The sequence below is a fragment of the Salvelinus fontinalis genome, unplaced genomic scaffold (assembly GCF_029448725.1).
Source record: "Salvelinus fontinalis isolate EN_2023a unplaced genomic scaffold, ASM2944872v1 scaffold_0173, whole genome shotgun sequence".
Lineage (NCBI taxonomy): Eukaryota > Metazoa > Chordata > Actinopteri > Salmoniformes > Salmonidae > Salvelinus > Salvelinus fontinalis.
In genome coordinates this window covers 280,747-308,393 of record NW_026600382.1, presented here as the reverse complement: position 1 = coordinate 308,393, position 27,647 = coordinate 280,747, and the positions used below count along the sequence as shown (strand labels likewise).

At 43.9% G+C, this 27,647-nt stretch overlaps 2 protein-coding genes across 4 annotated transcripts; both read left to right on the top strand.

Annotated features, from left to right (window-relative positions):
• Positions 1-15: 15 nt before the first annotated feature.
• LOC129844109 (hexosaminidase D-like) lies at positions 16-17,320 on the top strand. 2 transcript variants are annotated; one of them, XM_055912499.1, is made up of 14 exons: positions 16-192; positions 6,542-6,637; positions 6,834-7,092; positions 7,700-7,809; positions 8,050-8,137; positions 8,909-9,073; positions 9,371-9,554; positions 9,801-9,872; positions 13,645-13,849; positions 14,592-14,674; positions 15,124-15,199; positions 15,522-15,620; positions 15,771-15,860; positions 16,027-17,320. In XM_055912499.1, the coding sequence occupies exons 2-14, from the start codon at positions 6,552-6,554 to the stop codon at positions 16,217-16,219; spliced, it is 1,710 nt and encodes a 569-aa protein (XP_055768474.1). In that variant the 5' UTR covers positions 16-192; positions 6,542-6,551; the 3' UTR covers positions 16,220-17,320. The 2 variants fall into 2 exon arrangements, with proteins under 2 accessions (XP_055768474.1, XP_055768473.1); XM_055912498.1 differs by lacking the exon at positions 16-192 and adding an exon at positions 215-820.
• A 116-nt stretch (positions 17,321-17,436) lies between these two features.
• On the top strand, positions 17,437-27,567 carry narfl (nuclear prelamin A recognition factor-like). 2 transcript variants are annotated; one of them, XM_055912481.1, is made up of 11 exons: positions 17,437-17,545; positions 18,244-18,339; positions 18,662-18,805; positions 18,947-19,076; positions 19,187-19,321; positions 21,388-21,506; positions 23,441-23,570; positions 23,699-23,771; positions 25,522-25,659; positions 25,992-26,149; positions 26,481-27,567. In XM_055912481.1, exons 1-11 carry the CDS (start codon positions 17,480-17,482, stop codon positions 26,720-26,722), a joined length of 1,431 nt encoding a protein of 476 aa, XP_055768456.1. In that variant the 5' UTR covers positions 17,437-17,479; the 3' UTR covers positions 26,723-27,567. The 2 variants fall into 2 exon arrangements, with proteins under 2 accessions (XP_055768456.1, XP_055768455.1); XM_055912480.1 differs by having other exon boundaries at positions 18,944-19,076.
• The last annotated feature ends 80 nt before the right edge of the window (positions 27,568-27,647 follow it).

The following is a 27,647-nucleotide window of genomic DNA, read 5'->3' as shown; positions in this document are numbered from 1 at the left end:
GATTTTGACTTATACGTTTGACCAGATTTTGGTTTAAAAAAAAGGCTTTTTACCACCTATTACATGGCCAAACTCTGATGTCGGAAATTATCATGCGCAGGATTTAAATAAATATAATCAAGACTGTTGGGAATTTGAATTTGCAAAATATTCCAGAATTGGAAATATTTCACGACATGTCTGCTCTACAATGTGAGTGTATTCCATAAACTCTATGCCCCTGTCATTCTCTACAAGAGGGCAAACTTGTCCACAGCATGGCATTGATGTAATGCCTCATGATTTCCGTATTCTTTTCATATGGATACCCACCGTGCGGTGTGAGCCCGAGCCGCGAACTGTCAAACGAATGCAACGTACCCCCGAATGCAACGTACCCCGATTGTTGCCTGGGGTCGAATTTTTTAGACTAATTCCATGGATGAAACACAGGCACAGCAGCTTTCCCAAAGATTATGATAACAATGCGCTTGCATTATTTCCCACACGTCAAACAATACGTGGACAGATCAGATAAAAGTCAATTTACTAGCCTGGATGATTTATTTATGTGAGGATGGGTGCAACTTCTCTCTACTCTAGTATATTCTGCTGCACAGAGCAGAGCGCTATCTTTTCGCAGTGCTTTTTTATTATTAAATGATGGGTGGGTGCGTTCATTTATAGCTCAGTGGGTAGTGTGTGTGACGAGATGCCACTAGTGTAACGCGGAAGTTCGTTGAAAGTTGTCGTGCGTTTCGTGTACAGTAGACCTTCCACAACATTCGGTGTTCTATTTCCTTTTTTTAGGACAACAAACTACATGCACGCTCCTCACGGGGTAAGGATTTATTGTCGCCTACCGCCATCAACGTTTAATATACATCGTCATTGAGTTGATGCGATGACAACTGTGAAGTTGGATAGTCTACTGTTCATGCAATTTATTCAAATGTAAAATATCAGTGGCAGCGCTGTAGTGGAGGCTATACGCAGGTATATGAAGTAGATCCACTTTTTCCAAGTGGGAATTGCAAATAGGCTACCAATTTTTAATCCCCACTGATGTATATCAAAGTAGCCTAGTGTAGTGGCGATATATACCGTAACAATTATGTAGGCTAGTATAATAGTGAAATCATGCACAAAGTATACTACATAATCGCAAAGTACGTGAAGTATGTTCGCAGGGTCGCAGCACACATAGCCTAGTTTCAACCGAATACAATCATTCAGGCAGGGGTGAAAGTACAATTAATTTTTTCCCGGTACGGTAACTCATATTTCCACTCACAACACATGTCCAGCCTCCAAACAAACAGTGGTGGATGGAAATATACATATATTACACAAAACACCAAAACACCAACAACATCAACCCAGCTCGTGGGAAGTGACAAAGAGCTCTTATAGGACCAGGGCACAAATAATAAGATTTTGCTCTTTATTTAGCCATCTTAAATATAAAACGTTATTTGTTCATCAAAAATGTGTGAATAACTGTAACGATTTTCCTCCTCCTCTCCATTTTCGGAGAAGGAGGAGTATTGAGGGAACCAAGGCGCAGCGAAGTTTGAACACATAATGATTTATTAAATAAACAAAATAGACAAAGACGACGTAGACAGAAAACGAACTATACTTGAATAAACTACAAAACAAATAAACGATGAAAACAGACCTGGACACGAACTTACATATAACTTGAAGAACGCACGAACAGGTACACGACTACAAACAAACGCTACAGTCCCATGTGGCGTAACATCACACAGACACAGGAGACAACCACCCACAAACAAACAGTGTAATTGCCCTACCTAAATATGACTCTTGATTAGAGGAAAATGCAAACCACCTGCCTCTAATCAAGAGCCATACCAGGCAAACCAAAACCAACATAGAAACGAATAACATAGACTGCCCACCCAAAACACATGCCCTGACCATAAACACATAAAAACAACATAAAACAGGTCAGGACTGTTACAGTACCCCCCCCTCAAGATGCGCACGCCGGGCGCACAAGCACAAAGTCCAGGGGAGGGTCCGGGTGGGCAGTTGACCACGGTGGTGGTTCCGGCTCAGGACGCTGTCCCCTTACCACCTTAGTCACTCCCCTCTTCTGTCTACCCCTTCTAATGACCACCCTAAAACCACTTTCCCCTAAATAAACGGCCAACACCGGAACAAGGGGCAGCACCGGGACAAGGGGCAGCACCGGGACAAGGGGCAGCACCGGGACAAGGGGCAGCACCGGGACAAGGGGCAGCACCGGGACAAGGGGCAGCACCGGGACAAGGGGCAGCACCGGGACAAGGGGCAGCACCGGGACAAGGGGCAGCACCGGGACAAGGGGCAGCACCGGGACAAGGGGCAGCACCGGGACAAGGGGCAGCACCGGGACAAGGGGCAGATCCCGGCTGAAGGACTCTGGCAGGTCCTGTTTGGACGGCTCTGGCAGGTCCATGCTGGCTGACGGCTCTCGACGCTCATGGCAGACTGACGGCTCTCTACGCTCATGGCAGGCTGACGGCTCTCTACGCTCATGGCAGGCTGACGGCTCTCGACGCTCATGGCAGGCTGACGGCTCTCGACGCTCATGGCAGGCTGACGGCTCTCGACGCTCATGGCAGGCTGACGGCTCTCGACGCTCATGGCAGGCTGACGGCTCTCGACGCTCATGGCAGGCTGACGGCTCACGACGCTCATGGCAGGCTGACGGCTCACGACGCTCATGGCTCTCTGACGGCTCTGGCTGCTCATGGCTCTCTGACGGCTCTGGCTGCTCATGGCTCTTTGACGGCTCTGGCTGCTCATGGCTCACTGACGGCTCTGGCTGCTCATGGCTCACTGACGGCTCTGGCTGCTCATGGCTCACTGACGGCTCTGGCTGCTCATGGCTCACTGACGGCTCTGGCAGATCCTGTCTGGTTAGCGGCTTTGGCAGATCCTGTCTGGTTGGCGGCTCTGGCAGATCCTGTCTGGTTGGCGGCTCTGGCAGATCCTGTCTGGTTGGCGGCTCTGGCAGATCCTGTCTGGCTGACGGCTCTAGCGGCTCCTGTCTGGCTGACGGCTCTAGCGGCTCCTGTCTGGCTGACGGCTCTGTAGGCTCATGGCAGACGGGCGGCTTTGCAGGCTCATGGCAGACGGGCGGCTTTGCAGGCTCCGGGAAGACGGATGGCTCAGATGGCGCTGGGAAGACGGATGGCTCAGATGGCGCTGGGAAGACAGATGGCTCAGATGGCGCTGGGGAGACGGATGGCTCAGATGGCGCTGGGGAGACGGATGGCTCAGATGGCGCTGGGGAGACGGATGGCTCAGATGGCGCTGGGGAGACGGATGGCTCAGATGGCGCTGGGGAGACGGATGGCTCAGATGGCGCTGGGGAGACGGATGGCTCTGGCCGGATATGGCGCACTGTAGACCTGGTGCGTGGTGCCGGAACTGGAGGCACCGTGCTAATGACAAGCACCTTCCTACTAGTGCGGGGAGCAGGGACAGGGCACACTGTATTCTCAAAGCCTACTCTATCCCTGATGCGTGGTACCGGCACTGGTGACGCCGGGCTGAGGACAAGCACATCAGGATTAGTAGGGGGAGAATATACAGTGTGTACAGGGCTCTGGAGACGCACTGGTAGCTTAGTGCGTGGGCCCGGAACTGGAGGCACCGGGCTAAATACACGCACCACAGGGAGAGTGCGTGGAGGAGGAACAGGGCTCAGGATACGCACTGGTAGCCTAGTGCATAGTGTAGACACTGTAGGTACTAGGCTGGGGCGGGGAGGTGGTGCCGGAAATACCGGACCGTGGAGGCGTACTGGCACTCTTGAGCATTGAACCTGCCCAACCTTACCTGGTTGAATGCTCCCGGTTGCCCGACCAGTGCGGGGAGGTGGAATAACCCGCACCGGCCTATGTAGGCGAACCTGGGAAACCATGCGTAAGGCAGGTGCCATGTATGCCGGCCCGAGGAGACGCACTGGAGACCAGACGCGTTGAGCCGGCCTCATGACACCTGGCTCAATGCCCAATCTAGCCCTCCCAGTGCGGGGAGGTGGAATAACCCGCACTGGGCTATGCACTCGTACAGGAGACACCGTGCGCTCTACTGCGTAACACGGCGCCTGCCCGTACTCCCGCTCTCCACGGTAAGCCTGGGAAGTGGGCGCAGGTCTCCTACCTGCCCTTGGCCCACTACCCTTTAGCCCCCCCCCAAGAAATTTTTGGGAGTTACTCACGGGCTTTTTCGGCTTCCGTGCCAGACGCGTTCCCTCATAGCTCCGGTTCCTCTCTCCGGTAGCCTCCGCTCTCAGTGCCTCCAGCTGTTCCCATGGGAGGCGATCTCTACCAGCTAGGATCTCCTCCCATGTGTAGACACCCTTTCCATCCAGAACATCGTCCCATGTCCATTGCTCCTTCTTTTCCTGTCCCTTTCTCCTTTGACTCCGCTGCTTGGCTCTGGAGAGGTGGGTGGTTCTGTAACGATTTTCCTCCTCCTCTCCATTTTCGGAGAAGGAGGAGTATTGAGGGAACCAAGGCGCAGCGAAGTTTGAACACATAATGATTTATTAAATAAACAAAATAGACAAAGACGACGTAGACAGAAAACGAACTATACTTGAATAAACTACAAAACAAATAAACGATGAAAACAGACCTGGACACGAACTTACATATAACTTGAAGAACGCACGAACAGGTACACGACTACAAACAAACGCTACAGTCCCATGTGGCGTAACATCACACAGACACAGGAGACAACCACCCACAAACAAACAGTGTAATTGCCCTACCTAAATATGACTCTTGATTAGAGGAAAATGCAAACCACCTGCCTCTAATCAAGAGCCATACCAGGCAAACCAAAACCAACATAGAAACGAATAACATAGACTGCCCACCCAAAACACATGCCCTGACCATAAACACATAAAAACAACATAAAACAGGTCAGGACTGTTACAATAACTCACCACAGGTTAATGAGAAAGGTGTGCTTGAAAGGATGCACATAACTCTGCAATGTTGGGTTGTATTGGAGAGTCTCAGTCTTAAATCATTTCCCACACACAGTCTGTGCCTGTATTTAGTTTCCATGCTAGTGAGGGCCGAGAATTCACTCTCACATAGGTACGTGGTTGCAAAGAGCATCAGTGTCTTAACAGCGCGATTTGCCAAGGCAGGATACTCTGAGCACAGCCCTATCCAGAAATCTGGCAGTGTCTTTTGATTAAATACAATTTTCACAGAACCGCTTGTTGCAATTTCGATGAGGCTCTCTTGTTCAGATATCGGTAAGTGGACTGGAGGCAGGGCATTAAAGGATAACTGTCACGCCCTGACCGTAGAGATCTTTTTATTCTCTATGTTTGGTTGGTCAGGGTGTGACTCGGGTGGGAAACTCTATGTTCTTTGTTTCTATGTTTTTGCCGGGTATGGTTCTCAATCAGGGACAGCTGTCTATCGTTGTCTCTGATTGGGAATCATACTTAGGCAGCCTTTTTTCCTTTTGGTATTTGTGGGTAGTTGTCTTTGTTAGTGGCATTATAGCCTAAGTAAGCTTCACGGTCATTTCCTTGTTCTTTGTTTTTGTTGGCGACATTTTAAATAAAAGAAATGTACGCTCACCATGCTGCCCATATTTTTTTATTTAAACTTTATTTAACTAGGCAAGTCAGTGTCACGTTCTGACCTTAGTTCCTTTTTTATGTCTTTATTTTAGTTTGGTCAGGGCGTGAGTTGGGGTGGGCATTCTGTGTTGTTATTCTATGTTTTGTTCTGTGTGTTATATTTCTATGTGTTTGGCCTAGTATGGTTCTCAATCAGAGGCAGGTGTCGATCCTTGTCTCTGATTGAGAATCATACTTAGGTAGCCTGTTTTCCCACTATGGGTTGTGGATAGTTATTTTCTGTGTCTGTGTTTCACCATACAGAACTGTTTCGGTTGTTTGTTTGTGCTTTTGTTATTTTGTTCAGTGTTCAGTTGATTTATTAAAAATCGAATTATGGACACTTACCACGCTGCACATTGGTCCGATATTTCCTGCTCCTCCTCAGACGAAGAGGAGAATCGTTACAGTCAGTTAAGGACAAATTCTTATTTACAATGATGGCATACAAGGGAACAGTGGGTTAACTGCCTTGTTCAGAGGCAGAACGACAGATTTCTATTTTGTCAGCTTGGGGATTCAATTCAGCAACCTTTCGGTTACTTGCCCAACGCTCTAACTACTAAGCTACCTGCCGCCCCATAGCGATGCATAATGCAGAAAATACATGAGAGTTCAGGGGCCTTGCTTTAACAACGTTAACCATTTTCACTGTAGTGTCTAAAACGTCTTTCAAGCTGTCAGGCATTACCTTGGCAGCAAGAGCCTCTCGGTGGATGCTGCAGTGTACCCAAGTGGCTACGGGAGTAACTGCTTGCATGCGCGTTACCACTCCACTATGTCTCCCTGTCATGGCTTTTGCGTATTTGACTGCCATGTGGGTATTATTAAAAACTTGAACTTGAAAATGAACTTGAAATATTATTTTCTATTTCTCTCTGTTAGCTGAAGCACCATGGTAACAAAAAGGCAGGCCCTCAGAGCTGTTGTACTTTGTCTGGTGCTTGTTGCTGCTGTCAAACTTCTGCTTTCGGAATACAGGTGAGACATCCTACCATGGGCACAATCCTCATTCAGTGAGGTGTTTGTAGACTCATATGATATAATATTGTGTTTTTCTTAGCCTCTTGGGACAGCTGTTCTGGGTGCCGAGATTATTTTAGTAAAACTTTCTCAAGCCTTTATTAGTCTTCAGAAGAAAATAAAAAAGTTACTGTTTAAATCTGTCTTGTTCCAGAACTGAAAGGAAACAGAAGTTGGCCATCATGGATCCTGGCTCATTTTGGCACCAGGCACCAAACGTGAAGGAGGCTGTTACTGTACACAAGTCAGAGGTTATAAACTATTTTGTTAACTGGGCCCAGAAAACAGATGTTCCAGAGCCTCCAGTAGAAAAAGGAGCAGACACAGTACCTCTGGAAACCAGCAAAGTCCCTGCAAGAATAGTACACCTGGATCTGAAAGGTGCTGCACCCAAAGTCAAATACATCAAGCAGGTGAGAAAAGTTGTTCTCTCCTTGAGGTGGTTCCCCCAAAAATGTTATTTGCAGGGCCTCACTCTGGATAAGAGCATCTGCTAAAATGACTAAAATGTCAAATGTAAATGTGTTCTTTATAAGGTGTATCCCTTTCCTGCAGTCAAATGACCTAGTGACCTGATGGGTGGAATGGTGTTCATATCATTTAATAATTAATAAACATGATAAACAATCCAGTGTTTCTATGTCAACTGGCTTGTCATATTTCAGTCTTCTGTGATGTAGTATATAAAGTGTAAAATTGGGATGCAAACTCACAAAATGTAATACATTTCAACTCTATATCTGACATGGTACAGGTGTGTTATTTTTTAAAGTCCGTAACCATGTGTGTGAGGTGTATACTTTTGTTTCAAAGTAGATTTATTTAAGACTACCAAGAAACACTCGTGACCCTGATTTAGCCCACTGAAGTAAAAGGTTTTAAGATTCATATTTTATTGGAGATCCTGGCATATGGGTAGTCTTGTTTATATAGTATAGCTATATAATTGAATTGGGGAAAAATGCAGTATAAGAGCTTTATCCACCAGAACCAAAGTCATTGTGACGGTTTCCATTCCAGATCTTCCCGCTCTTCTCCTCTCTGGGTGCTGATGGTGTTCTGCTAGAGTACGAGGACATGTTTCCCTACCATGGAAACCTGACGATTCTCAGGTCACCGTATGCCTACAGGTGAGCACCAGATGGTGATGTCTCAGTCAATTTATGATTGATAGGAAAAAACTAGGGCCTGGAGTTTTCCTTGTCAGATCGCATGTCAAAGGAGAAACTCCTGACAATGATGATAAAACTAAGTGAAAACTAGGATGGACAATCTGTATTACCGTTCTATTGGATTATTAGTGTTCTATTTAAATATGTGTCACAATGATGAACAGTCTGCTGTATATCTCTGTGTTCTCTGTTAAACAGTATGGAAGATATAGAGGAGATAAAGAGCCTAGCCAAACTCAACAAGCTGGAACTGATTCCTTTAGTGCAAGTGTTTGGACACCTCGAGGTAAGTCAGGGATACTGTATCAGTGATGTAGTGGGGAAAAAATAGGTGGTTACGCTGTTCACAGTGAGTAAAGTAATGCTCCCTATACTTTCAATGCATTTTTCCGCAAAAGGTGGGTAAACGCCCACGCAAAATAAGAAAGTTGCGTAAACAGCATTTGCGTGTGTTTACCCGACACTAAATGCTGCACTATTTAAACACTAGCCTCCCAACCCCCCTTCCCCAAAACACGTGTAAATATTGGACTATAAGTTGTGCCTTCCTGTATTATACTTATGGTAAAATGTTTATTCTACTGAGCCATTTACTTTATGTTTGTAGTCTTGTCTTTTATTATTTCTCATTGTTGTTGCATTGTCCAGAAGGAACCTGCTAGTAAGCATTTCATTGGACGATGTATACCATGTGTATCCCGTAGATATGACTAATAAAACTTAAACTTGAAGCACTACACAGCTGGTCTGTATGTATTATACTCATATTGGTTCCTCAGTCTCTCCTGAGGCTATCATGACCTTAAATAAGCGGATCACTTGTTTCATATTCTAACCATACCAGAAAAGCAAGAATAACTATACATTCCTTGGAATGCTCATTTTCAGTCATGACTGCACTAAGTGAGACCAGAGCTATGCTAGATATCTATCTAAATATATGGCTGTGAGTGATACTATTCCATAGTATTGTGTAATGAAATTGAACCACTGTTGCCTGCGGGGTAAAAACTATGCTTCCTCTTTAATCTATCCTCCTTTTATTTCCTCTGGATAGTTTGTGTTGAAGCATGAGAGGTATTTCCACCTGAGGGAGGTGAGGGCTTTCCCTAACAGTCTGAACCCCCACCATCCTGGCTCTGTGGCTCTGGTCAAGGACATGGTCTCCCAGGTCATGGACTGTCACCCTGACGCACGCTGGTTCCACATGGGGGCTGATGAGGTTGGTGGGTGTGTGTGTGTGTGTGCATGATTTTGTGTGTGTGTGTACGCCGTGTGTTTGTATGTGTATGAACTAGAACACTACTAATGTATGTTATCGTATCTGTTAGTAGGACTTTCAGTTCAGCGGGATATTGTGATATGCAAATAAAGTGCAAGTAGATTGTTATAAGACCAATAAGATAGGCCTACATTTTCCATACCCCCTGGTTTCTATAGTTCCATTCATAATACAGTGTGTGTGTGTGTGTGTGTGTGTGTGTGTGTGTGTGTGTGTGTGTGTGTCCATGTTCCTCAGGTGAGGGGTCTGGGAGAGAGCCAGGACTCTAAAAACTGGTTACATAGCAACAAGGGGGACGTTGGGAAAATGTTCCTGAACCATGCAGTGTCATTGGCCCGTTTCATCACAGAGAGAAGGTCAGGGGTCAGAGTGATTCTGTGGGACGACATGTTGAGGAAGATCAGCCCTGCCACTATTAAAGGTGTGATGATGAGATCTCCTAGCAGTCCTATTGTGCTGTGGATTGATTAAATGAATGTATGTTTTTCTAATTAGAACTGACTGACTTCAGGACACACAAGTGCTTCTATGTTTTATCTTTATTTTTTTAACTTCATACCATGTTTATTACAATGAATTATGCCATGTGCATTACAATGGAAATGGTTCCCACTAAGTGTCTGACTAGTTGCTCTATAGCTGATTGCTCATCTGTTCATACCCCTAGAGTCAGGCCTGCAGGATCTAGCTTCCCCAACAATATGGAACTATTTGAAGAAAATGGATACAGATGGTATAGGTATGTTTATGTTTTCAGCCATTATTACTTTTTTTGTAATAATATATTTTTAATTCATAAATTCCACCCCAGATACAAACATACACATACGTACAACAATTTACGGATGCACACAAACATTGACTACAGTTAGTCTGCCCAGATTCGCATGCTCACACCCCCATCCCTAGAGCCTGCATAATATTTTGCCACATGGCCTTAAATTGTACCAATTCGTTTTTTTCGGTCGCCCATGCTATTTAAATAATATATCATGAGATTTTCCATTGTGTTAATGATGATGGTGGATTGATTGATTCCCAAGTTTTTAGTATATGTTTTTCAAGATGAGTGATGAGAAGAGAATTGTCCAGCCCATTGTATCTCACTACACCCCCATATGCCATATGTATTGAGATATGCAGACAGACGGATTAAAAGTAAGTTTACATTGTAATACTTATAACTTGCCAACTTTCTAGCTCCACCAATAACTTTTGGACTGTATAGCATTCCCAGAAAGCATTGATTATTGAGTCATATTTAGTTTTACACTTAAGACATGACTGTCGTCGTGCTGTAGAATTTGTGAATGTTGTCTCTTGTACAGTATAATAATAATAAATTTATAAATTAAAAAAAATTAAAAAAATAAAAAAAATAATAAAAATGATTAATAAAAATAAATAATTTATACTGGACTAAGTGTACATTTTCGCTAACTAAATTCGTTAGGTATGCTCCGACATCCCCTCCATCTTGTGCAAACAAATCAAATCAAAATCAAATCAAATGTTATGAGTCACGTGTGCCGAATACATAAGGGGTAGACCTTACAGTGAAATGCTTACTTATGAGCCCCTAACCAACAATGCAGTTTAACAAATACAGATAAGAAATAAGATAAGAAATAAAAGTAACAAGTAATTAAAGAGCAGCAGTAAAATAACAATAGCGAGACTATATACAGAGGGGTACCGGTACAGAGTCAATGTGCGGGGGCACCGGTTAGTTGAGGTAATATGTACATGTAGGTAGAGTTATTAAAGTGACTATGCATAGATGATAACAACAGAGAGTAGCAGTGGTGTAAAAGGGGGGGGGGGCAATGCAAATAGTCTGGGTAGCCATAGGAGTCTTATGGCTTGGGGTAGAAGCTGTTTAGAAGCCTCTTGGACCTAGACTTGGCACTCCGGTACCGCTTGCCGTGTGGTAGCAGAGAGAACAGTCTATGACTATGGTGGCTGGAGTCTTTGACAATTTTTAGGGCCTTCCTCTGACACCGCCTGGTATAGAGGTCCTGGATGGCAGGAAGCTTGGCCCCAGTGATGTACTGGGCCGTTCGCACTACCCTCTGTAGTGCCTTGCGGTCAGAGGCCGAGCAGTTGCCATACCAGGCAGTGATGCAACCAGCCAGGATGCTCTCGATTTTGCAGCTGTAGAACCTTTTGAGGATCTGAGGACCCATGCCAAATCTTTTCAGTCTCCTGAGGTGGAATAGGTTTTGTTGTGCCCTCTTCACGACTGTCTTGGTGTGCTTGGACCATGTTAGTTTGTTGGTGATGTGGACACCAAGGAACTTGAAGCTCTCAACCTGCTCCACTGCAGCCTCGTCGATGAGAATGGGGGCATGCTCGATTCTTTTTTTCCTGTAGTCCACAATCATCTCCTTTGTCTTGATCACGTTGAGGGAGAGGTTGTTGTCCTGGCACCACACGGCCAGGTCTCTGACCTACTCCCTATAGGCTGTCTCATCATTGTCGGTGATCAGGCCTACCCTTGTTGTGTCATCTGCAAACCTAATGATGGTGTTGGAGTCTGGCCGTGCAGTGATGAGTGAACAGGGAGTACAGGAGGGGACAGAGCACGAACCCCTGAGGGGCCCATGTGTTGAGGATCAGCGTGACGGATGTGTTGTTACCTACCCTTACCACCTGGGGGTGGCCTGTCAGGAAGTCCAGGATCCAGTTGTAGAGGGAGGTGTTTAGTCCCAGGGTCCTTATCTTATTGATGAGCTTTGAGGGCACTATGGTGTTGAACGCTGAGCTGTAGTCAATGAATAGTATTCTCACATAGGTGTTCCTTTTGTCCAGGTGGGAAAGGGCAGTGTGGAGTGCAATAGAGGTTGCATCATCTGTGGATCTGTTGGGGTGGTATGCAAATTGGAGTGGGTCTAGGGTTTCACGGATAATGGTGTTGATGTGAGCCATGACCAGCCTTTCAAAGCACGTCATGACTACAGACATGAGTGCTATGGGTCGGTAGTCATTTAGGCAGGTTACCTTAGTGTTCTTGGCCACAGGCACTATGGTGGTCTGCTTAAAACATGTTGGTATTACTGACTCGGCCAGGGAGAGGTTGAAAATGTCAGTGAAGACACCTGCCAGTTGGTCAGCGCATGCTTGCAGTACACGTCCTGGTAATCCGTCTGGCCCTGCGGCCTTGTGAATGTTGACCTGTTTAAAGGTCTTACTCACATCGGCTGCAGAGAGCGTGATCACACAGTCTTCCGGAACAGCTGGTGCTCTCATGCATGTTTCAGTGTTATTTGCCATGAAGCAAGCATATAAGTAATTTAGCTCGCCTGGTAGGCGTGTGTCACTGGGCAGCTCTCGGCTGTGCTTCCCTTTGTAGTCTGTAATGGTTTGCAAGCCCTGCCACATCCGAGGAGCATCAGAGCCGGTGTAGTACGATTCGATCTTAGTCCTCTCTAGGTAGATAGTGTGGTCTACAGCTTATCATGAGATACTCTACCTCAGGTGAGCAATAGCTTGAGACTTCCTTAAATATTGTTCACCAGCTGTTATTTACAAAAATACATGGTCCGCCGCCCCTTGTCTTACCAGATGCCGCTGTTCTATCCTGCCGGTACAGCATATAATCAGCCAACTCTAAGTTGATAGTGTCGTCGTTCAGCCGTGACTCCGTGAAGCATAAGATATTACAGTTTTGAATGTCAGTTCCTTTTAAGTCTTGGTTCCAACAGTTTAAAAAGAATCTAAGAGATTGTCAGTTGGATAGGCTCTCTGCAAGGTTTTCTATATCTTACGTATCATATGAACATCTGTTTATGACTCAAATAAGATTCCCTCAAGGTTGCTCTGATGTCCAAAATATTTCAAATTGAAATTTCGTGATATGCAACTTTTAGATTGCATGTATTTGAAAATATCTACATTGGTCAGTCCAAAATTGCTTTTTAATTCTGTCATGGAAGTAAATGTATTTCTTGTTACCAAGTCATTTACAGTTTCTATGCCTTTAGTTTTCTATGTGGACCAATTTATTGGTGAATTCTGAAAAGCTATCCAAGGATTGTTCCATAGGGTTGAATTTTATGGCAGCGATATTGGTTCTTATAGAACACGTTTCATTTTCATCCATATTGTTAAAGTGTTCTTAACTATGAAGTTGTTAATGCTCTTAGATTTATCCTTTGAAAATAGACACATGAAAAGATTCTGGGGGTGAGCGTGTGCATCTTCAGTATGTACCCATTGTTCCTCTTTAGTGAGTTCAACTATATGTCACGAGTAAAAGCCTTGGGTAGCAAGTTGATACAATTCCAAGTCCGGAAGGTTTAACCACCCTCCGACTTAAAAATTATGAATTTTATTTGTCCATATAAAGAATGTTATGACCGAGTATACTTTTTTAAAGAATGTCTTCGGTGGGGTAATTGGTATTACCGATGACACAGAGTCTAGACCATTGTAAAAGTGTTTACACCTTTTTAATAAGAGAGGGAAAATATTATGTTTACCAATACCCAATTGTATTCTATTTTGAACAGGAACCTTGATATCTAGATACCACGAGGCTGGTTTCAAGGGTGTATGGTTCGCCAGTGCATTTAAAGGGGGCACAGGTATTGACCAGCGATGGACCCCTCTTGACTATCAGCTACAGAACCATCTGTCCTGGATAAAGGTCATGAACTCCATGACTAAATACCCCAACATAACCCTCCATGGCATCCTGCTAACCGGATGGCAGAGGTAAGACATTGATTAGGGTTGCAACATTTCTGTAACTTTTCCAAAATTCCAAGATTTTCCAGAAATCCTGGTTGGAGGATTCCGGATTTCATGCGTATTCCCTTCTGATTCCAGGAATCTTCCAATAGGGATTTCATGCGTATTCCCTTCTGATTCCAGGAATCTTCCAATAGGGATTTCATGCGTATTCCCTTCTGATTCCAGGAATCTTCCAATAGGGATTTCATGCGTATTCCCTTCTGATTCCAGGAATCTTCCAATAGGGATTTCATGCGTATTCCCTTCTGATTCCAGGAATCTTCCAATAGGGATTTCATGCGTATTCCCTTCTGATTCCAGGAATCTTCCAATAGGGATTTCATGCGTATTCCCTTCTGATTCCAGGAATCTTCCAATAGGGATTTCATGCGTATTCCCTTCTGATTCCAGGAATCTTCCAATAGGGATTTCTGGAAAACCTGGTAATTTGAGGGAAATTACTAGAATTTTGCAACCCTGACACTAATCAACCACAATTGACTCTGATACGGATGTCTTGGTAATGTTCAAAGTGTGTGTACTAAACCAGAGCATGCAGAAGATATACTGTATAAGGCATGATGTTATATAGGTGAACTAGATTACTTGACTCATAACTCATTCCGTTGGCCCATTAAACTAAACCAACAGGACGATCCTGTCTTTTACTGTGTCTGTGTTATGAAGTGCTGCACCTCAGTGTTTGAAATATTTTACCCTCCAGGTTTGAGCACCATACAGTGTTGTGTGAACTCCTCCCAGTTGGCATTCCCTCCCTGGCTATGTGTCTACAGAGCTTAAAGCATGGTAAGTGCCAGGGGAACTGTAAAATAGGGACCTTCTCGCAGTCATAAGGACAAAGATTCAGCAGGAGGCAGGCAGGTAGAGGTGCAAATGAGTGTTTTCTATTCTATTTACACAGTGCTGTTGATGGGGGTGATACATTTACAAGTTGCTATATTTACAAACGTCTGACTTCAAAATGTCACTATTCAAGAAGAAAAAGCCTCCTGACAGGCAGAAACTGTACTAAGCATAAAGGAACAGGTGGTAGAGCCCTGCACTCCAAACAAAAGACAATAAAGCAATTGACAGAAAACTGGTGAATATAATAAAATAAACCAAAGCTTCTTACTCAGAAGTGTTGCGCAGTTTGTGAGCTCTCCAAAGAACATGTCCACTACAGACATGAGATCGGTAAAGTATTACAGTACACCGGTCTTGTAACTAACATTATGCATGCGTCTGTTGGACAGGTGCATTTGACGAAAAGGCAAAGATGGAGGCTCACCACATACTGGGTTGCAACATCAAGGTGGAGAAAGATATCTGGTTAGTATTATAACAGTACTATTTAATCAAATGTGATGACCTTTCTTCAGTAAACTTCAACTGAAATACTGTGTTGTATTATGAGAAAGACCAATTGCAATTTTCTAGAGAAAGGAAAACGTACACGTGAGGAAGGTGGAACTTGGTGATTTCTCTTTTGTGTCAGAGCAAGAGTGTGTGGCTACATTCCTTTCCTAAGTCAACCTGAACTGTACCATGTCACATATGGTTTACTTGAAATGCCTTGCTTTGTGAACTTAACAAAACATAAGTTGTTTGGTAAAGTGCTTGACCTTTCTCTCCTGTTTGTCTGCCTATGTAGTGAGGGGAGTGGAGCCTTCTCAGGCTCTCAGATCTACCACATGGTGTTTTACATTCACACAAACCTGCAGAAGGAGGTGGAGGCCCTCATGAAACACTAGTAAGCATCCATCGCTTTCATTTTTATTTGTGATTCCAGAGTATGAAAAAGACAGCATAAGTAATTAGATAAGTCATTCAGAAGCAAAGAAAATACCATATATTTGTCTGATGGCAATTTATTGTCTATTCATCTGATTATCTCTTACAGCCACGTCAAAGGGGGTTTCAGTCGCTACCACAGAAAATACAATTTTGCAAATCCAAGAATTGTAGGATTCTTCCAAGGTCGGCTGAAGAAGTAAGTATTGCTTTTAAAAATGATTGATGTTAGCCATCACCTTTCTCTTCACCATTAACACCACAGAGATATTATCTGGATGTATGAGAGATATTCAGCCACTTGGAGGACAATGGAATAAAAAATGCCTCTTCTTCGTTAGTTAAACCCCTGTCTCCTCTTCCAGACTGTTGGATAAGTGGGAGACGTACATAGAGAACTTCCGTATGGAGATGGAGGGTATCTACTTCCCAGACACAGTGGAGGAGTGGATGGAGGAGAATGTCAACGCCAACATGGATCTACTGAGAGAGAATGCCCGGGATGCCGAGCGAATCCTAAAACTGAATGGACAGCCCAAGTCACTGAAGACCTTATAGTAACTGGCCTTGTACAGTCTCCAGACCTGATGCCATTGGGTTGGAACTTTGCACATAGTACCTGTTGATGGTATGTCTAAAGGAGTTTTTCAAGACCATGCGACTTGACCAGGAAATACTCTGGACCATAGTTATACTGGTGCTAGCTGTAGCCTGTAACTAGGGTCCACAATTTGGTTCTCTGGCTTTACAAGCCATTAACTGTGTGATTGTGCTGAATGTGTCACATGGCTCATATTTACATTGCAAATCATGCTCTTTGTATACAGTACGGTGGCAGAAGCTGCACTGAATCTGTTTCTTTGCATGTTTGTTTATTTGTAGTGGGGAGTTCTGATGAGAATAACATTCTGTTATAACACTGTCTGTATTGCATTATCATTATAAGTTTCCTGTATATGTTTTTTCTAGATCCTCCCTGTTGCCACATGATGCAACTAAGGGTTTTGCCAGTAACCATGGCATGATATGTTTTTTACTGCTTGGAATTTTAGCGTGAGGGCCTCGGATGGTCTATGAGTTATGAGTTAATTACAAATGTAAGCTTGAATATGAACAATACATAAAGGAACACTGATCCTGTTATGATCAAATTGCACTGTAAGATTCATGCAGTCTATATTATACTGCAATGTTAACATGCCTTTACAGCTTACAGGATGTAGCTCTTTATGTTCTATTGATATGCTGCTGCACAGTCTCAGGTTAAAACACTGTCTGATTGTACAACATTGTTGAACATTGGTCATTACAAATTAATTGTGCAGTCATTACAAATTGAAGATTGTGTATTTTGCACATATTAGTTGATTATTCTTGATTGCAAGTTTTACAAGTTATTAAAAGTTTTTAACTTGATTATTGTTATTTTATTGTTAATACTGGATATTTTCTTTAAATAGGAGCTCTGACAGTTCCCTGGATGTGCAGGTTATGGTATCCTATTTCAAGTTTTGGTCACCTTGGGTTTCCTTTATCATAGCCTACCTAAATGCTGACAGTGTACAATACCAATTTAAAAAGTACATTGATTCATAGATTTATATGATTTGATTCTGGTATGTGAATTCTGAGAACTTAAATAAATGGGGTTCATACGCACATGATTTATTTTTTATTTAATCGCCTCGGCAAACGTGGGTACTGTTTAAAAATACTAAGTATCAAATCTGGTTGGTATTATGAGAGAAGCGCATTCTCTGACGAAACATCTTTACGACATTCAAAGTAAACACAAACTGCTTTACTGCAGCACTAAACATGGTGTCCCAATTTAGCGGTGTTTTGCAGTTGACAGATCTAGATGATTTTATCACTCCTTCCCAGGTAAATAACACTTATCCATACAACAATCATCTTATTAAACACGTTTTACATAATTTTAGCATAGGTATAATGTGGTTATTTTAATGTTAACGACCCACTGGTCGCCATTCTCAGTAGCTAGTTAACGTTAGCTAGCTAGCTACTGTAGTTAGCTAACTTCTAAAGTACTGGTTAGCTGTCAAATAGAGTATTATCTGTCCAACTTCCAAATGCGTATATTGCGTTATTGGCATTGCTGTGTAAATTGATTGAAGCAATGGTGGTTTTCAATTGAACGCGCTTTTGTTCTTTTTTTTTATCTAACTAACTCGTAGCGGATGCTGGTGGGGAAGCTTTAGGAGGAGGACGGGCTCATTGTAATGACTGGAATGAGATCATTAGAATGGATTCAAAGACGTTGTTTCCTTCCAGCCCCCTCTACTACCTAGTGGGTTTGCTCTCTCGCTAAGTAGCTAGGTCATCGAAATGACATGTGACTCATTTGACTAGCTAACGTTAACTAGTTTTAACTTCCTAGGTTGAAGAACGTAGCCAAAGATGTCCACTTTTATCTGTCATCAGACACATCATTAGTTCCTTTTAATTTAATTGGTCCTTGTACTGTAAGCACCTGGATGTGACTAAGCTAGCTAGTATTGTTTGTGATTGTACTTCTCCCCCCTAAACTGATTGCTACTTGCTCCCCTTTCCTTTCTTAGGAATGTGTGAAACCAGTCAAGGTGGAGAAGAAGCAAGGCAGATCTGTGGCTAAAATTCAAATAGAAGATGATGGGAGCTATTTCCAGGTTAAACAGGTGCGTTTGCTTCAATGTTTCCCACATAGTGACCACAGCTGGAGCTGTGATGTTACATGACTAACATGTCAACTGGCATGAGCCTACTTCACTGAGGGTGAATCTCAAAACTCTCTTGTTGCTCTTCTCATCTCGCCTTCACCTGAACTTGTTCTGAAGACACAGGATCGGTAAAAGCAATATGGCTGCCTTATGGGATTTGTTTTGTCAAGTACTTTCTCAAATTAATTTGAGTCGTGGATGCTACTTTTTGAGACACATTTTCTTTCTCACTGTTAACCTACAGTACAATTTTACTCCATCTTGTTCTTTGTGTCTCCAGGATGGTGGAAAGCAGAAGCTGGAGAAAGCTAAGATCACTCTGAATGACTGCCTGGCCTGCAGTGGCTGCATCACCTCAGCTGAGAGTGTCCTTATCACACAGCAGAGTCATGAAGAGATCTACAGGGTGCTACGCAACAACAAGGTAGTGTGTGTGTTGTCACCCATCTGAAGACCCACAAACAGAACCCACCAGTCATACTCAACCCAGCGTGTTTAGTGATGATGATGGTGTCTGTATCTGTCTCCCCTGTGTGTAACTAGTCTCCCTTCATCTCCCCAGCAGGCAGGTGTAGCAGAGCAGAAGGTGGTGGTGGTGTCTGTGTCCCCACAGTCCAGAGCCTCCCTGGCAGCACGCTACGGCCTGAGCAGCAGTGAGGCAGGCAGGAGGCTCACCGCCTTCTTCAAGGGTCTGGGTGAGTGCGAAGGTTAAAAGATAAACCTTTGTGTATCTGTGTAATACACATTAGTGAGATACATTATATTTAGATAAAATATACTGACTGGTGTGACTGTTGTGTTTCAGGGGTTCACCACGTGTTTGACACCAGCTTCAGTAGGACCTTCAGCCTGTTGGAGAGTCAGAGAGAGTTTGTGGAGCGGTTCCATCGGAAGGAGCAAGACAAGCAGGCCCTGCCCATGCTGGCCTCTGCCTGCCCAGGTAACCAGCTGTACCTCAACACCTTAACTAGCCCCTGATTATCTCCAGGCCAGAATCCTTCCAATAGAACTTCAGAAACCAGGGCCCAATTTCACAAAGTTCCTCAGATTAGAAGTGGGTGGGTGCTTATATTTGTCCTGTTTCACACATGTACAAGTGTGTATTAATTGGAAATGTGTTTTTTGCATATCCCACCTCCCTCTGAGACCCTCGGAGAGTGGGGTCACAGCCAGAAGAGGGAATAAGAGGGGGGACAGATCATCTCCTACTCCGAGATACTTTATAAATACAGGCCCTGGTCTCTTCCAGGTTCATTAATAATACAGGCTTGTGTTCAGGTTCATTAATAATACAGGCTTGTGTTCAGGTTCATTAATAATACAGGCTTGTGTTCAGGTTCATTAATAATACAGGCTTGTGTTCAGGTTCATTAATAATACAGGCTTGTGTTCAGGTTCATTAATAATACAGGCTTGTGTTGTCATCAGGTTCATTTATAATACAGGCTTGTGTTGTCATCAGGTTCATTTATAATACAGGCTTGTGTTGTCTTCAGGTTCAGTAATAGTACAGGCTTGTGTTGTCTTCAGGTTCAGTAATAATACAGGCTTGTGTTGTCTTCAGGTTCAGTAATAATACAGGCTTGTGTTGTCTTCAGGTCCAGTAATAATACAGGCTTGTGTTGTGTTCAGGTCCAGTAATAATACAGGCTTGTGTTGTCTTCAGGTTCAGTAATAATACAGGCTTGTGTTGTCTTCAGGTCCAGTAATAATACAGGCTTGTGTTGTCTTCAGGTTCAGTAATAATACAGGCTTGTGATGTCTTCAGGTTCAGTAATAATACAGGCTTGTGTTGTCTTCAGGTTCAGTAATAATACAGGCTTGTGTTGTGTTCAGGTTCAGTAATAATACAGGCTTGTGTTGTCTTCAGGTTCAGTAATAATACAGGCTTGTGTTGTCTTCAGGTTCAGTAATAATACAGGCTTGTGTTGTCTTCAGGTTCAGTAATAATACAGGCTTGTGTTGTCTTCAGGTCCAGTAATAATACAGGCTTGTGTTGTCTTCAGGTTCAGTAATAATACAGGCTTGTGTTGTGTTCAGGTTCAGTAATAATACAGGCTTGTGTTGTCTTCAGGTTCAGTAATAATACAGGCTTGTGTTCAGGTTCATTAATAATACAGGCTTGTGTTCAGGTTCATTAATAATACAGGCTTGTGTTCAGGTTCATTAATAATACAGGCTTGTGTTGTCATCAGGTTCATTTATAATACAGGCTTGTGTTGTCATCAGGTTCATTTATAATACAGGCTTGTGTTGTCATCAGGTTCATTTATAATACAGGCTTGTGTTGTCTTCAGGTTCAGTAATAGTACAGGCTTGTGTTGTCTTCAGGTTCAGTAATAGTACAGGCTTGTGTTGTCTTCAGGTTCAGTAATAATACAGGCTTGTGTTGTCTTCAGGTCCTGTAATAATACAGGCTTGTGTTGTGTTCAGGTTCTGTAATAATACAGGCTTGTGTTGTGTTCAGGTTCAGTAATAATGCAGGCTTGTGTTGTCTTCAGGTCCAGTAATAATACAGGCTTGTGTTGTGTTCAGGTCCAGTAATAATACAGGCTTGTGTTGTGTTCAGGTCCAGTAATAATACAGGCTTGTGTTGTGTTCAGGTCCAGTAATAATACAGGCTTGTGTTGTCTTCAGGTTCAGTAATAATACAGGCTTGTGTTGTGTTCAGGTTCAGTAATAATACAGGCTTGTGTTGTCTTCAGGTCCAGTAATAATACAGGCTTGTGTTGTGTTCAGGTCCAGTAATAATACAGGTTTGTGTTGTCTTCAGGTCCAGTAATAATACAGGCTTGTGTTGTGTTCAGGTCCAGTAATAATACAGGCTTGTGTTGTGTTCAGGTCCAGTAATAATACAGGCTTGTGTTCAGGTCCAGTAATAATACAGGCTTGTGTTGTCTTCAGGTTCAGTAATAATACAGGCTTGTGTTGTCTTCAGGTTCAGTAATAATACAGGCTTGTGTTGTCTTCAGGTCCTGTAATAATACAGGCTTGTGTTGTCTTCAGGTTGGATCTGCTATGCAGAGAAAACCCATGGAGAGTTCATCCTGCCCTACGTCAGTTCCACCCGCTCCCCACAGCAGATGATGGGCTCTCTGGTGAAGGGCTTCTTCGCTGGCCAGCAGGTTGGTAGGGACTCATTGACATTAGAGTCCTGCATGGGTCCGTTTTTGGAGCCGCACCCGCCCCGCGCCAGCCACATAAATTCTGAGCCTACCCGACATCAAGAGAGATCTTTCTGTACATTCCGACCCATCCGCATAAAATTGTTCCGAGAGCTGATCCGTTAACCGGCCAAATAACATCTATTTATTTAGTGTTTGTGACTCCTGGGTAGTAGGCTAATATTCTTCTTCCCTGCATGAATTCATTTGTCTGCGTGTCTATTCAACATGAATTAAGAATGATATATATATTTTTCTTCACAATGCAATGCGGCACATTGACAACTCAAATCGCTTTGAAAAAAGGAGACTTCTAATTAGCCTTCTTACCTAATGAAAGCCTGTAGCCGACATAACGAAACAAGACCTTTACATTCAATATTGTTTAGATAATCAAATAATTTCATTGAAACTTAAAGGGATTCTCTGGTACTTTTGTATACTTTTTAGCCAGTAGTTCTGAAAGTAGCATCCATGAGCTAAAAGTGGTCCCCGAAAATTGTGTACTACATCACATATTTGCAGATATGTGCTCCACGTCATTGCTCTCTCTCTCTTGCTCTGCTGTGTGTGATTCTTGCTAGTTGTCACTCAAATAGCGATGGGCTGAATTTCATTGGCTAGATCTTCAATTGCTAGGGGGCTGGCCCATGTGGGGGAAGTTAGGGAAAATGGCGCAACACAGCTTCCAGAACAGTTTCTTTTAAACTAGGGATTTTGGGGTTAATTGAGGTAAGACAGTAATTCTGCTCATAGATTATGCTTATATGAACTACACATTGACACATCCAGCCCAAAGCGAGAGGTTTCAAAAATATTTACTAGTCGCTAAAGTACCTGAGCATGTCTTTCCCAGAATAATTTATTTACTAGGCTACACTTTTACCAGCGGCACTGGTTAAACGTTATATGGCCTGTGTATGGTCTAAATGTACGAAAGCCTGAATTAACAGAATCATTCACTAATAATTAACTGAATTATTGTAAACAAATACCTGGTTGCACTTTTTGCAGTCTGTGCATCCATCTACCGAGTTGTTGACCTTGTCCATAATGACTCCAAAATCCTTCCAAAGCGGGGATTTCACTCGCGCAGCACCTGTTTCCATGATTGTGTATTCCTCCATCACAACTTTTATTTATTTATTTGTCCTGTTACTTTAGCCATTTTCGCGTGAGATAGGCTAGCCAGGGAAAGTAACCTTGGGAATGTATTCTTACGTGGGGGAAGGGAACATAAGCTCTGCATGTGGACAAATTAAAATGTTTCAGCACAACACAGATAATGGACAGTGTCCTGCTGGTAGCCTTCTATGTCTGCCTCACCTCTCACAGAATGGAATTCACATAACAACACAGATAATGGACAGTGTCCTGCTGGTAGCCTTCTATGTCTGCCTCACCTCTCACAGAATGGAATTCACATAACAACACAGATAATGGACAGTGTCCTGCTGGTAGCCTTCTATGTCTGCCTCACCTCTCACAGAATGGAATTCACATAACAACACAGATAATGGACAGTGTCCTGCTGGTAGCCTTCTATGTCTGCCTCACCTCTCACAGAATGGTATTCACATAACAACGCAAAACAACAAGCTCCTGGGTTTGTAAAAAAAAAGTTGATTTAAAAAGTTTCTGACCTGCAATATAGTTCTTCTGAACCAGTCTGACATTCAGAAGGGATCTGTGATGCAGACTGCAGGGTTAAATATCTAGATGTTAGTTATGGAATAGACTAAATGGAGTCAGGTGATATAGATCAGAGATGTAGAGTAACGTTTAATAGATGATAAGAATTTGTTCATTTTGGATGATGATTCTATCATGTCTGTATAGTAGGATGAGATCTTCTAAAGGACATGACTGACAGGTGTGTGTTGTTGTTGTTGCAGGGCCTGAACCCTCAGCAGATCTACCATGTGACTGTGATGCCCTGCTATGATAAGAAACTGGAGGCCTCCAGGCCTGACTTCTACCTGGAGGAGGCTGACACCAGAGAGGTGGACTGTGTCATCACTTCAGGTAGAGGACATTACACCACTATGGCAGATAGTATTCAAAGTGTGTGTGTGTCTGTGTGTGTTTTCTGTTTTGAAACACATTTTTAAATGAACGTTTTCTGATGTCTGTTTCTGTTTATTTCATGACAGGAGAAGTTCTGAAGATGCTGGAGGAAGAGAAAGTGTTGCTCAGCGATGTGGAGCCAGCCCCATTAGATACAATGTAAGTGTTTGAACCTCATCTTTTACATATAAATTAATACCAGCGCATGTGTCAGGAGAACTCCAGAAGGTATGTGTGTGTGTGTGTGTGTGTCAGGAGAACTCCAGAAGGTATGTGTGAGTCAGGAGAACTCCAGAAGGTATGTGTGTGTGTGTGTGTCAGGAGAACTCCAGAAGGTAGGTGTGTGTGTCAGGAGAACTTCAGAAGGTGTGTGTGTGTGTGTGTGTGTGTCAGGAGAACTCAGAAGGTGTGTGTGTGTGCAGCGTGTGTCGGGAGAACTCCAAAAGGTGTGTGTGCAGCGTGTGTCGGGAGAACTCCAGAAGGTGTGTGTGTGTTTGTGTCGGGAGAACTCCAGAAGGTGTGTGTGTGTGTGTGTGCAGCGTGCATCAGGAGAACTCCAGAAGGTGTGTGTGTGTCGGGAGAACTCCAAAAGGTGTGTGTGTGCAGCGTGTGTCGGGAGAACTCCAGAAGGTGTGTGTGTGCAGCGTGTGTCGGGAGAACTCCAGAAGGTGTGTGTGTACAGCGTGTGTCGGGAGAACTCCAGAAGGTGTGTGTGTGTCGGGAGAACTCCAGAAGGTGTGTGTGTGTGTGTGCAGCGTGTGTCAGGAGAACTCCAGAAGGTGTGTGTGTGCAGCGTGTGTCGGGAGAACTCCAAAAGGTGTGTGTGTGTCGGGAGAACTCCAGAAGGTGTGTGTGTGCAGCGTGTGTCGGGAGAACTCCAGAAGGTGTGTGTGTGCAGCATGTGTCGGGAGAACTCCAAAAGGTGTGTGTGTGCAGCGTGTGTCGGGAGAACTCTAAAAGGTGTGTGTGTGCAGCGTGTGTCGGGAGAACTCCAAAAGGTGTGTGTGTGTGTCAGGAGAACTCCAGAAGGTGTGTGTGTGTGTGCAGCGTGTGTCGGGAGAACTCCAAAAGGTGTGTGTGCAGCGTGTGTCGGGAGAACTCCAAAAGGTGTGTGTGTGTCGGGAGAACTCCAAAAGGTGTGTGTGTGCAGCGTGTGTCGGGAGAACTCCAAAAGGTGTGTGTGTGTCGGGAGAACTCTAGAAGGTGTGTGTGTGTGTGCAGCGTGCGTCAGGAGAACTCCAGAAGGTGTGTGTGTGCAGCGTGTGTCAGGAGAACTCCAGAAGGTGTGTGTGTGTGTCAGGAGAACTCCAAAAGGTGTGTGTGCAGCGTGTGTCAGGAGAACTCCAGAAGGTGTGTGTGTGTGTCAGGAGAACTCCAAAAGGTGTGTGTGCAGCATGTGTCAGGAGAACTCCAGAAGGTGTGTGTGTGTCGGGAGAACTCCAGAAGGTGTGTGTGTGTGTGTGCAGCGTGCGTCAGGAGAACTCCAGAAGGTGTGTGTGTGCAGCGTGAGTCAGGAGAACTCTAGAAGGTGTGTGTGTGCAGCGTGAGTCAGGAGAACTCCAAAAGGTGTGTGTGCAGCGTGTGTCAGGAGAACTCCAGAAGGTGTGTGTGTGTGTGTCAGGAGAACTCCAGAAGGTGTGTGTGTGTGCAGCGTGTGTCAGGAGAACTCCAGAAGGTGTGTGTGTGTGTCAGGAGAACTCCAGAAGGTGTGTGTGTGTGCAGCGTGTGTCAGGAGAACTCCAGAAGGTGTGTTTGTGCAGCGTGTGTCAGGAGAACTCCAGAAGGTGTGTGTGTGTGTGTGTGTGCAGCGTGTGTCGGGAGAACTCAAGAAGGTGTGTGTGTGTGTGTGCCGCGTGTGTCAGGAGAACTCCACACTTGCTGATGTGTGTGTGCACTTTTGTCCCTGCAGGTTCAGCAGTGTGTGTGGTGATGAGTTGCTGGGTCATGCAGGGAGCGGTTCAGGAGGATACCTCCATCACGTGTTCACACACGCTGCCAGACAGCTGTTTGGAGAGGAGGTGAAGGAGCTCACATACAAGACACTCAAGTAAGTCAGTCTGGCCCTGCAGTATTAAAGCCCTGTTAGGAGCTCACGTCTGCTAATTGGTTAGCTTTCACTTAGTTGTGTCAACTGTGAAATAGTGCAGGCAAAATACTCAGTCTCTCTTCATTTCCATGAGATGTGCAGGGAAGTCTGTCTCTGCTTCCTATCAGCCATGGAAGTATAGATTTGTTGAGAAGAATAACCCTGAGATTAGAGCAAGTTTAAGAAACAGGCGTTTCTGATTGGACAAATCCAAGTAGTCCTTCCCTGTTTCAGTCTGATTTCTTGCTTTTGGTGCCTAATGAACACAACCCTGATTAACCTGTCCCCTTTAGGAACAAGGACTTCCAGGAGGTGACCCTGGAAAGGGACGGTGTGGTCGTGCTGCGTTTCGCCGCAACCTACGGTTTCCGCAACATCCAGAACCTGGTGCAGAAACTGAAGAGGGGAAATTCACCCTACCACTTCGTAGAGGTCATGGCCTGTCCGTCAGGTGAGGGAAGAGGACGCTTTGTTTGTTGGTTTACATTTGCGTTTAATATAAACACAGATAATATATACAAATACATGTTTTTTTCTTCTTCCCACGTTCAAGTGGTTGAATTGAATTATAATGTCTTGTCTGTTTATTTATTTACTGCTATGGTTGAAGTCTCTATTCTACATGTGCACAGAAGCACAGCCAGCAGCTAGTATTAGACAGCACACTGTGTGAATTCCCCTGAGGAATGCTTCCTGTTTGTAATGGCATTTTTTTGGTTCAAGTCAAAGTGAACTTGTAAAACCAGTTGTGTGTTGTGTTTCCTCACTGTGTGTGTATACAGGTTGTCTGAATGGGGGAGGCCAGGTGAAGCCCTTACCAGAGCAGAACAACAAGGAGTTGCTGCAGCAGTTGGAGGATCTGTACAGGGAGGAGCGCCCTCTAGTGCCAGAGGAGGACCAGCGCGTGGCAGAGCTGTACCAGTCCTGGCTACAGAGTGTAGGAGAGGAGAGAGCCAGGGAGCTGCTGCACACACAGTACCATGCAGTGGACAAGGCCACCAACGGACTCCTTGTCAAATGGTGAAGAAGAGGGTGAAAGGATGTTGAAGGGTTTCTGTAAGTGAATGTTCTGTCCTCAAGTGTCAGGGTGCATCTCAATAGTCTAAAGTAGCCTCCTCTGTTTCATCTCCATTGAGTTTAACACAGGTTAGGTGGAAGCAACATGGCCGGTTCTTGTTGGGTATTTTCTGTCACCTGTCTAGTTGTTTAATATCAGTAGAAATAAAGAAAAAGGCATGATAGGACATCTATTTGGCTATTGAGATGCATCCCTATTCTAGGATTATTTGAACCATTGCGTGAAATCACAAAACTTGACCTTGGGTTAATGTTTATGCTCTATCTGTTCTGGATGACTGAATTTATCACTTTCCTTCACCGTCTCTTTCTTGTCTCTCTCCTCTCTCTCTGCTTTTAAGGACCCCTCATCTCTTTTCTCTGTCTATCTATTTCTCTCTTATCTATCCTTCTGTCTGTGCTTAAAGGACTGTCTGTCAGGTCAAATAGAGCATTATCGCCAAGTGTTTAATTACTGTGGTGGCCTGTTATTTATACCAACATAAAGCCTGTATACATTCAGGCTATCAATTCTATACGCACAAGCTAATTCATACCAGACCACTGGTAATGTGGTTGGATAATTATTACTACATTTAAGTGTGCACTAATTATGAATACAGCAGCAAATTCTGTTATTTCACTTGTATGCACTGAAAAGTATTTGTTGTACTCTTGAAATGTTTTCTGATGCAATTCTAAAGAAATATTTTAGTTTAAATGTATATCATTTCTGCCTTATTTATAATGAAAATCTATGATACATATTTTGCATATTAAAATGTTACATTAGTGTAACTTTCAAGTACGTTATTCACCATGTACCAGCAGTCATTGATATACATACTGGCACGATTTACTTGATACAAAGGAACAGTTTTAGCTGTAGAAAT